Genomic DNA, 10,906 nt, shown 5'->3' with positions numbered 1-10,906 from the left:
ATCATATCTTATTACCATATTATCCTCACAGAGCATTTTGCTCCCAGACTGCTGGCTTACTCGTGGATCTAGAGTTTCAGCTTTCAGGCCCCTCGGCTGTGGAACCAGCTTCCAGTTTAGATTCAGGAGGCAGACACCCTCTCTACCATAAGATTAGAGTCCAAACTTTCCTTTACAATAAAGCTTATTGTTAGACCATCCACAGTTATGTCACAATAGGCCTAGGCTGCCATGATGCACTGAGCATTTCTTCTCTACTCCCTTTTCACTCTCCATGTGTCATTATTTAGCTCTGGCTTTGTCTCCCATTGCGTGTCCGGTCTCTCTTGAGTCTCTTCTCTTTCTCCTCACCCCCAACTGGTTGCAGCAGATGGCTGCACTTCCTTGAGTCTGTTTCTGCCTGTTAGAAAGACGTTTTTCGTTCCTACTGTTGCCAAGCGCTTGCTCACAGAGGTTCATCTGATTATTGGGCTTAAAGCATCTTGAGGCACTATTTAAAAAAATATCTGAATGGAACTGAAAGTTATTAGATATTTTAAAGGACAATTGCAGAGACTGTGATATTAGAAAAGACATACTGTATTAGTCTGAGATTAGTGACAAATAAAAGAACAATCCTTCGCACTGTTATAAACATTACATGAAGTGAAAGGTCAAATAAAATTTCTTATCCCATTAATGTTGTAACAGTGTTTGTTAAAGATAAAAGCAGGAGTGTAAAACACTTGACCTGATGATGGTTCTCTCCGGTGAGAAAATCTAGTGTGCCCTGTCCTGTTGAATCAGGTGTGAGTGTGACGGATTTTCTGTACTGTAGTCACAGATAATAATTTTAAGATAAAAAAATATGATATGCATTGTCTCATAAAGAGCTATTTGAACATTTGAAAAGTGTTTGCTCTTTTCCCAGAACAGGTGGGGTTATTTTATAGTTCTTGTTCCAATGATAACACCCTCAAGACTCATGAAAATCTTACACAGATGTCCGCAGAGTCTCTCTGTTAACCTGGCTTAGTGAGTGTTATTTTAAAAGTACACTAAAAAGGACATGTGTATTATATGGGATGAATAATGTGAGACATATGATCCATTATGGTAAAAAGAAAAAGCAAGAAAATCTTAAAAGGGTTGAATGAAACTTGTTTCCTCAATTCCTCTTTGACGTCTAGGTTGAGCAAAAACTCCAAAGAACATACGTAATCAATACAGAACACAATATCCCCCCATACAAATAAATACGTGTGCAATATGGTGACTTTTCAGTGAATCACCCTGGAAAGGCGACAAACTGAAACAAGACTGTTTATCCCTCCTTTTCCCAATTCTTTATAGAAGCTGAACTCTCCTTTTCACCCCATTCAGGATTTTCTTGCACCATTCTCCTAAAGTCATTATATAAAAGGGCACTGGGTGGTCTCCCAAACCTACTCTCAAACCTATTTATCTATATCTCAAGCGCTGTCTGTACAAAGCAGGATATGAGTCATGACAGGAGAGCCCCTGACTGACTCAATGGTACTTTGGTTAATCAGTAACTAGAGTGGGAGCACACAGCTGGCCGGGTGGGTTAAAGTAAGAGTGCAGAGGAGTCAGGACCTCACTTAGCACCTCATTCACCAGCGACAACGGCAGACCCATCTGGTAAGAGAATTTATTTTTCTTTATTTCAGTAATTGCTTTTTGATTGTGTGGTAGTTTGAACTGTTAAAGATGAGGAGGGATTTTTTTTTCCAGAGTGCTTTGCTGAATTAAAAACTAAATGTGTTGAAAAGCAAGAATGTTTGAAATTGAAATTAAATTGAAATTTATTTTTGAAAATTTCTATATACAGAAAGAGATTTTATGAAAAATAGATTTTCAAGAAAACTATTCACATATCTGAACCTCATAACATAAGTCGTGAAGTAGCCCATATTTTCACCACGTCTGTAATAAGGTAAGCAGGTACACAATAGGTTAGTTGTGTATAGGAACATCGAATGCACTGGTTTCATTGATCAGGGACCAAGGCCATGTCCTGTGTTACATGTCCTAATAGATGAAAATCTAGTGTTTGCTTACCGCTTCTAAGAGTTCATCAGTCCACACTTATGCATTATCAAGTCAAAGGATAAAGTCCTATTTTTGCATAAGAGAGCACTTACCAAAGTCACTCTGCTTCACAGCTTTTTAGACTAATCCTTGAAAGAATTAATGAAAATTGTCACTTGACTTGAAAGCTGTCCAGTAAAATTGGACCTATAAAATAAATTATGCATTTATACAGCTGTGAAAGTTTGTTTTGTACTTCTATTGATTCTTTCATTCTATGTGTTTTGGGTTTTTTTATATGGTTTTTTTTTATAGACTTGTTATGTAAACACACAAATAAGTTAGTAACAACATATAAATAAGTTGTTTTATTTATTTTAAGCACACTAAGTTTGTACCTGTCGTTGCAAGATAAATTTTTATAGGATACAAAGTTTCCCATCTTATTTGGGTCAGTGAACATATGCAAATACACACACACACACACACACACACACACAAACACGTCTTCATTATCTACGCGACCTCTGTTGCCGAGGGTAATGTCTGCTCTCACTCACTGACCAGCAGGAGAGAAAGCGCACAAAGAATTCAATCAATCTCTGACATGCAGTGTTCCTGCCAGCCAATCATATACAAGCTGAAAACCAGATTGAGCCTGATTTGTGATGAAAGCTGTTGAAAAAGTCATGTAACATTCCCAGAAGACGTCAAACTCAGTGCTCTCCTAACCAGGCTGATACAGAAAATGGTCAGTTATACTTGAGGTGATTGAGGTTGAACTAACTAAATATGTGTCTCCCCCACCAACAGAGACAACTATTTTAGGGTAACTTCCAACCAAAGGTAAAATGCAGAGACTCTGGTCACCTCTTCTGGTCCTCCTACTATACTGCTGCCTCTCAGGAAGCCAAGCCAACCGAGTCTACGTTCACCCCTTCTATCTTTTTGCTGCCGAGAATGTCAGCTGTGAGTCCCTGCAGGCCCCCACGGTTAAGCCTCTGGAGACACTTCCTGTGGCTCCCCTTGACAATGAAGTCTTGACACCAGACCACAGGGATCCATCAAAAGTCAATGTACAGAGGCAAAACATCACAGAGAGGACAGCGGTTTTGGCAGCGCTATTAAATGCTCTAGGCTTGAGGATGTACCAGGCTCTCAGCAGCAAGCAGCATAGCACTAACACACTCTTATCTCCAGTCAACACCTTTGGATCCCTGGTCACCTTCTACCTGGGAGCCTCCAAGAAGACAGCCGGTTCATTCCAGGTATTTATTTACTTTTGTTGTCACTGTTGAAGTAGAACCTGCTGAGCCTAGGCTTTCTGTCTGACCATCCATCTGATTATTTGATTATGTCTTGTACTTTCACTCTGCAAAGAAGTAAACAACCTCAATTCATTTCTTTCTGTCCAGCTTCTACTAGGCCTGAGTAGGGATACTGATGGAAAGGACTGCGTGTCCTTAATGGATGGACACAAAGTTCTTAAGACCCTGCAGGGCATTAATTCTCTAGTGGACGATGGACCCAGAGATGAAATCACTACCCAGGTTTGGGCCTTCACTCGTCAGGATGCTCAGCTGTCCGAGGACTTTATTCAAGGCACACAGGACTTGTCAGACACGTCGTTTATCCGAGGTGTGGACTTCTCCAAACCTCAGGAAGCAGAGCAGCTGGTCAACAGCTTTGTGGAGATGACGTCAGATAGGAAGGTGAAGGACATCTTCAAAGATCTGAATGCCACCAGTAACCTTCTGTTCATCACCTCCTTCAACTTCCAAGGTCTGTCTCTGTTAAGTTGATTATACAAAGTACGTAGATTAGAATTCACAATTAAAAGTTCAAACTAGCTTTCTGCAGCCTACACCAGCTTGTCAACCCCGGTACATTATGTATGGCACTAATCTATAAATATATAACTTTTTGCAGTTCTATTAATTGTGACTCTAATTACCAGCTTTATGTGCATTGATCCAGATGCCAAACTTCACAAATAACAATGCTGATTGTACCATAGAGATATCGGTGGGCCACAGTCTCAGCCTTTTCATCATGGAGCATTTCCTTTCCTCAGACTTTTGCTTAAATCTCTCACATTAAAAATGTCTTTATCGTGTATAGAAAATTCGAATCTGTGTTTGGTTTCGTCTCTTTAGGAAACTGGAAGAAAGCTTTCCAACCAGAGGAAACGACCTTGAAGGAGTTTCATGTGGATCAAACAACTACAGTAATGGCTCCACTGATGACCCACACGGGTCAGTATCACTACTTCAACGATAAGGTAAATCTTTGTATTTAAGAAACAAAGATTAATAACAAGTTGGTGGATTTAGCTTGTTAAAGTCATAGCGACCTGACTCTAATATTTTTGTTCTTTTATTTTGAAGGTGCGGCAATGCACCATTGTGAAGCTGTCTCTGAGCAAACGCTCCTACATGTTGTTGGTCTTGCCTCATGAGGGGGTTAAACTCGGTGATGTGGAGTCAAAGCTGCGCACAGACTTAATTTCTGACTGGCACCAAAACCTTCAGGAAGGGTGATTATTGAACTTTACTAGTACTAGACTTAGAATAAACTTTGACCTGAATGGTTGTTCTTTTTTTGAACAGAAACGTAGTGCCTATATGCTGTTTTTAACTCAAAAGATCAAAATAGGAGAGAAAAAAAAAAGCTATGGATTTTTAAGTTCAGGTCCAATACTGTTAAAATAAAAAAAATAAAAAAACAACAACAAAACAAAAAACACACTCATTATAAACTCTGTCTCCCTCTTCCAGTCTCCTGGAGCTGTCACTCCCGAAGTTCTCCATGTCCTCTGTGACTGATTTGCGTGACCTGCTGACTACCGTGGATCCTGAAATCGAGGCCAAACTGTTCGGCTCCGAGGCCGATTTCGGCCAACTCAGCAACACCAAACCCTTCACCATAGATAAGGTCAGCCTGAGTAGTCAGCTTGTCATAATATAAAAATCACTCTCTGTATATTTATGAGACATTAATAGACCTTCATGTCTCCTCTTAGGCCATCAACAAAGTGCTGTTTGAGATGTCAGAGGAAGGAGCAGAACCTCAGGACCAGACACAGGAAGAGGGCGTCCCTCTGAAGCTGTCCATTAACAGGCCTTTCTTTTTTTCTGTTGTAGAAGGAAATTCTAACTCCATCCTTATGCTGGGCAAGATCATAAATCCTCTGGTCTAATGATATATAGTGCTTTAAGTGAACAAACCCCCCTGACATGAAAAATTTCCCACATACCAGGACTATTTCTTTACAACGTACTTTATCATCTACAGCTTTCATTTCTGCAGGAAATCTTTCATGCTGCAGACATTGTGCTTAAAATCATAGATTTGTTTTCCTTCTGAAATAATTCTCACATACAGTGCATGAGGAATTAAGTGTACCCACACGGAATAAGGATCTAACAGTGTTACTGATGGCTCTCATTTGCAGTATTTATGAAAACATGTTACTTTAAGTTGTTTTCAAGCATAATGTGAAAATCCTAATTAGTTTTTTTTTGTAAAATTTATTATAGCAGAGTTCTGTACAGTATTTTTTTCAGCAGAGTACAGGAAGTACAGTAACCACGACTGTCTGTGATGCACGGCTAGCATGTTGTATATTGTAACTAAGAGTCTATTTTTGTTTTGTTATGATTTGGTTTTGCTGAAATAAAGCATCTGTTTCCAAATACAAACAAAGTTCACTGGTTTTTAATCAGCATTTCAATTGACCTACTTAATCTGTGAGACTTGTGGGAAGTCATTTAAACAGGTAAGGAAAGTGCAGGCTATCATATTTATTCTCATATAGTCTGTGCATAAAACGATTATAGTATTAGGAATAAGCCTCTCGTACCATCACCATACCATGTAACTAAAAGTAATGAACAGGTTGTGGATTTAATAGAAAAGCAGTTACAGAGTGAGAAAATCTACTGAAAATAATCCCAAAACTAATTTTAATGTAGAGCTCAGCAAATTTGTAACTAAGATGTTATAAGGCCTGGCTTAAAATAAGGTTACTGTACTAGCAATTATTTATCACCGTTTACACATAATTATATATGTTAGTTAATGAGTGACAATAATGCACATGCATGTCAGCATTATTGAAGGCTGGCTGTGATTTATAGGGTTTGAATAACTTGCTTCAGCATTCACAAAAACAAATGTTATTCTCCCGTTTAGCTTTCCTGTGCATGTAATAATGTTGCGGTTTATTAAAGGTTCATGGTCCTGCAGCGTTATTGGTAGCACTGAGTATAAGCATGCATGTGGTGAAAACAATGACTCATATACACTCACCGGACACTACATTTGTTACACCAAGCTAGTATATGGTTGGACCCCCTTTTAGCTTTCAGAACTGCCTAATTTCTTCATGGCATAGATTCAACAAGGTGCTATTGTGTCAAAATGGACCATTGAAATATTACTCTGAGGAATGTTTCCATTGTCCATACTGGTGCAGATTTGTCTCGGAATTTCTGAACATCCCATTCCACCATTCAAAGGTGCTCTGTTAAGACTGAACGATTGAGATCTGGTGACTGTGGAGGCCATTTGAGTAAAGTGTTTTCAAGTTCATGAAATCATTTTCTATTTCATTTTGCAAATGTGATTTTTTTCAGCAGAAAATGAGACTCATTAGACCAGAGAATGTTTTTCCAGTATATTATTGTACAGTTTTGGTGAGCCTATGTGAATTTTAGCATCAGTTTTCTGTTCTTAGCTCACAGAAGTGAGACTTCAGGTGGTCACCTCCTTCAAGATTGAACATGCTGTGCATTCAGAGATGCTCTTCTGCTCATCTTGGTTGCAACGAGTGACTATTTGAATTACTCTTGCCTTCCTGTCTGGGCATTCTCCTCTGATCTCTGGGATCATTTTCACCCAGAGACCTCCTGCCACTCACCGGATACTTCCTCTTTTTTGGAACATTTTTTTCTATAAACTCTCAAAATGGCTATGTGGGAAAATCCCAATAGATCAGCAGTTTTTGAAATCACTTTTGTTCTCATTCTCATGCTTGGTTTGAACCTCAGCAGGTTAACTGCATTTTGATTGGCTGATTAGATATTTGCATGAATGAGCAGTTGAACAGGTTTACCTAATAAAGTGGCCATTAAGTATAACTTGCTAATGTGTCTTTGAATTAAAACCACACACAGTATAACATTCTGTACAAAGTTCTTCATTACCTTCATGTTAAACATATTATATTATACAACTGTTTTGCACACATGTGACAAATTAACAGACTTCTCTTAGATTAATCCATCACCAAATAATGATCAATGTACTCCCTTTGTAACTTATTTTGAGCCTCTTGCTATGCAACTTTCTGGCCCAGTGAAAGTACAATACAGTAGTTACATAAAATTACATAACCATAGTACCATCCAGTCCCTTTTCTCCATTTTGCCTACACCAGAACTGCTGATGCTCCAGCAGTAGTTTCTATGCTGTGTCAGCCAACAATTTACAGCCTAGTTCCAAAGTTTACATTGAACTAAGTGATTTGGTACAAATGTTTGAAAATGATTCCAGTAGCGTTAATTCTTCCCATTATTTTCACCTCTTACCAGCCCATGACTCGGACAAGTTTTATCCTCCACAAGTCTCAAGGAAATGTGAAGATGTGAAGTGCTGCATATCAGTGTTTCAGTCATTGCAGAGTCTGTTTTATTGGTTTTGTTCAGCAAGCTCTCTGGCTTCCTTCACAAGATCCATCAGAGTGGAGAACATAGAGATGTCAGTTGGCTGAAGACCCATCTTCTGAATCTGAGGCACACAACAGTATAAAGTTATGACATGAGTTTCTAAAAACATATTTTTGTTAACTGATAAATGTGCACTGCTTGTCACATGTTCATATATGTGTCTTCATACATGGACTACATGTGGTTGTGCACTCATGGAATAGCACCCACCTGTTCCCCCAAGTATTCCACATCTAGTGCCAGCTGAAGACGAATCTTGCCATCATCTGTTAGTCCACCATTTGCTCCTGCTGTTGTAGTCGCGGCTGCACCCTTCCTGGCTTGTTTCAAGCGTTTCAAACTCTCTTCCATCTTTCTGACTGAGCTCAGCACCTCTGAGATGGTCTCATAGTACCTGAACACAACACGAGATGGGAAAGCAGAAACAAATTTAATTCGCTGGCTGAGGTTGGAAAAATCTTTATAAAATGTAAACAATCCAGCTTTTAGAAAGAACTATTCTCCCTGTTGCAATAAAGAAACATTATTGTAACATCATCACAGGCCATATTTCTAAGTCATCAAATCTATTATTGTATCAGGGTTTAGTGGTGGATATGTGTAATGCTTACTTCTGTGTGCACTCAGACAGTGAAACTCGCAGCCACTCTTGTGCTGTGTGAGGGGTGACCAGCCCTGTCGAATCAGTTAGTAACTGATGTAACGGGCGTAAGGCATTATCCATGTACGCTGATGCACGCACCGGTATATCCTACATGGAGAGGAGGTACAAAGTATGATATTATATACTATAAATCAATATACAAGCTTTATATTAAGCATTTTAATACTGTTTTGACCAAATGTAAAAAATAAATTAATATAAACTGAATTATTTTTCTTGGCCTCTTATTGTGAACCACTTGCTTTGTTGTGCGAGTATTGCAGTGTAAGTTGGTACATAGTTACAAGTATAGTGGATCAAATATCAGACAAAAAACAACCAGTCACAGGTGCAACATGTCTAAAAACCTTTAATTAGAGATATTTAATGGGTTTCTTTTTAATATATTTTAACCAACTCAGATTAGCATTGTTTTGCCTTATATATTGACCGAGTTTACAAAGTGTAACTCATTTTGCAATGATTTGGATCACATTGATTATAAAGACTTGGCAGATATTGTTCTGATATTCACTCTACAATTATCAATCACTAATAATAAAAGGAGTCTGCCAACATTGCCACAGAAATGACTGATTAATCAGAATAACAGACTATTTCAGATGTATGTAGTTATGCAAAGTCCAGCAGCACTGCAGTGATGTGCTGAAAGGGCTTGCAGCAAATGACCATGCAAGTTGGTGAATGAATGCAAGAACACACATGTTCAATAGAAAAATAAAGTCAAAGCATTTAAAAGTCCAGTAAATTTCTCTTGCTTTTTTTTTTTGATGAAACTGCAATTTACAACAAAATCATAATGAAACTTTATGCTCAGTGACTACACGACTTTACACACAATCAATAAATCAAATCAGCCCCATACTGAACCATTATTCATTTCAATAAAAGCCTTCTGGGATTTGAATATCAAACAGAAAATCTACCCATGGTTGTTAATTCAGCTTAATTTTGAGTTGAATATGTTGTGCATTTCCAAGATAAGATTTTGAATTTTACATATGGTGTTTCCTGCATAAACAACCATTTGAACGCAACGGCATCTAAGATATGATATGTGAGAGTGCACCTTATGAAAACATTGGATAAAGACATTTGTATACATAATTGCAACTTCTCTTACTTTATTAGTTCTGCGGTAGAGTCGTGGAACCTCTGAGGCACTCTTCAGGAATCGACAGCTGCGTTCGGTCAGATGCTGGGTCATCCTAGTGTTCAGAGAGGGAATGCTGCTTGACAGGGAAGCCTTGGAGTCTGCTAGAGCATCTGACATAGATGAGAGCACTTGTTAATGCACATACAGTCAACTTGTGCTAATATCAGGAAGTGGAAAAACCTGAGATTTAAGAAATGATAGGAAATACTGCATGAGAAGTGAACCTAAACTGTAAGTCACCTTCCACAAGAGAAACGTTTTTGAATCCAATGGCTTCAAACCGTTTTCTGACCATCTCTGACAACTCTGGGATCTAAAGAAAGACAAGCCAATTGTGAGATGGAAAAAAAGGAAACTAAAGAAGAAAATCCTTTAAGAAACTGCAAATCAGGCTAAACAGTAATATATTAAATGTAAACAAGTTGGAACTACACAGATAAAAATGTAATTAGTTTGTTTGTGAGCACCTGCTCCTGCAGTTTTTGGATGTCTGCTGCAATGTAAACCAGCTGTTTGGTGGACAGGGAGGCAGGACTCCCACTCTCACTGCCGCCTTCCTCCAGTGATGTTCTGCTAGATGTAGAAGAAGCTGAGCTCGGCAGAGGCCTGGTTGGCTCCTTAGTCACCTCAGAGGGCGGAGACTTAGTCAGCACCTGCACAAGACAACAATCAAGATGAGAAACAGGTTATAACAACTGGCTTTTAATTTGGCTTCTTTGGCATTTTTTAAAAATCTCATAAATAAATAAAATAATCAATAAATAAATAATCACATAAATAATCACTCATATATTTTAAGTTTACCTCATCAAGAAACTTGGCATATCTTGAGTACAGCTGCAGCGTAAGCTTCCAGAAGCGATGTGCCAGAGGTGACAGATAGACATTGTCTGACCAACATCTCACTAAGCAGGACCACAACACCTGAGATACCTGCAGGTGGTATGCACTGCCAGCTGAACGTAAGCAGATACATAGTTACTCTAAGTACTGTATAAGGAACAGATAAAATTCAAATACAATTTAAAAAAAATAAAATAAATCCACCTGGTGCTGCCACTAATCCATCACTAATAGCATTCTCTAGACGTCCTGCAATTTCCTTGTATCTGGAAAAACAAAATTAGCAACACAGAGAGGGAAGGAAGAAGACAATCAATCTGTTATCAGCTTCTTTCTTGCATCAGCTCTGATGTGTACGTGCTCATAGCGTGAAACAACAACACGTGTAATGGAAACTTTCAACTTTCCAGAAAAGTTTAACCGTGGTGGTTGTGAAATAAAGACATGAGCCCTAATCTTTCTCTTGACGTGCAATGATGAGTG

At 38.6% G+C, this 10,906-nt stretch overlaps 2 protein-coding genes across 3 annotated transcripts in view; one reads left to right on the top strand and one right to left on the bottom strand.

Moving 5' to 3' along the window:
- Window positions 1-1,590: 1,590 nt before the first annotated feature.
- On the top strand, window positions 1,591-5,467 carry agt (angiotensinogen). Its single transcript, XM_005727413.1, has 7 exons — window positions 1,591-1,641; window positions 2,845-3,299; window positions 3,447-3,813; window positions 4,188-4,312; window positions 4,419-4,567; window positions 4,809-4,965; window positions 5,054-5,467. Exons 2-7 carry the CDS (start codon window positions 2,883-2,885, stop codon window positions 5,228-5,230), a joined length of 1,392 nt encoding a protein of 463 aa, XP_005727470.1. The 5' UTR covers window positions 1,591-1,641; window positions 2,845-2,882; the 3' UTR covers window positions 5,231-5,467.
- A 1,699-nt stretch (window positions 5,468-7,166) lies between these two features.
- Window positions 7,167-10,906, bottom strand: part of cog2 (component of oligomeric golgi complex 2) — a 10,065-nt gene continuing 6,325 nt past the window's right edge. The window contains exons 11-18 of one of the 2 annotated variants that reach the window (XM_005727409.2): window positions 10,628-10,689; window positions 10,385-10,536; window positions 10,048-10,233; window positions 9,821-9,893; window positions 9,548-9,690; window positions 8,372-8,511; window positions 7,971-8,154; window positions 7,167-7,821 (exon numbers count right to left, since the gene is read on the bottom strand). In XM_005727409.2, coding sequence (XP_005727466.1) covers window positions 7,723-7,821; window positions 7,971-8,154; window positions 8,372-8,511; window positions 9,548-9,690; window positions 9,821-9,893; window positions 10,048-10,233; window positions 10,385-10,536; window positions 10,628-10,689 — 1,039 coding nt within the window. In that variant the 3' untranslated portion in view covers window positions 7,167-7,722. The remainder of the gene's footprint in view (window positions 7,822-7,970; window positions 8,155-8,371; window positions 8,512-9,547; window positions 9,691-9,820; window positions 9,894-10,047; window positions 10,234-10,384; window positions 10,537-10,627; window positions 10,690-10,906) is intronic. The other variant, XM_005727410.2, reaches the window with a different exon arrangement.

Source organism: Pundamilia nyererei, unplaced genomic scaffold, assembly GCF_000239375.1.
Source record: "Pundamilia nyererei isolate P.nyererei 1_Seehausen unplaced genomic scaffold, PunNye1.0 scaffold00024, whole genome shotgun sequence".
NCBI classification, from domain to species: domain Eukaryota; kingdom Metazoa; phylum Chordata; class Actinopteri; order Cichliformes; family Cichlidae; genus Pundamilia; species Pundamilia nyererei.
The sequence above is the reverse complement of the archived record's forward strand: the minus strand, read 5'-3'. Positions and strand labels throughout refer to the sequence as shown.

Coding starts and splice junctions, on each gene's coding strand:
- agt (XM_005727413.1), top strand. CDS start 2,883: ATGCAGAGACTCTGGTCACCTCTTCTGGTCCTCCTACTATACTGCTGC. Junction 3,300..3,446: donor AGACAGCCGGTTCATTCCAG/GTATTTATTTAC, acceptor CTTTCTGTCCAG/CTTCTACTAGGCCTGAGTAG. Junction 4,313..4,418: donor ATCACTACTTCAACGATAAG/GTAAATCTTTGT, acceptor TTTATTTTGAAG/GTGCGGCAATGCACCATTGT.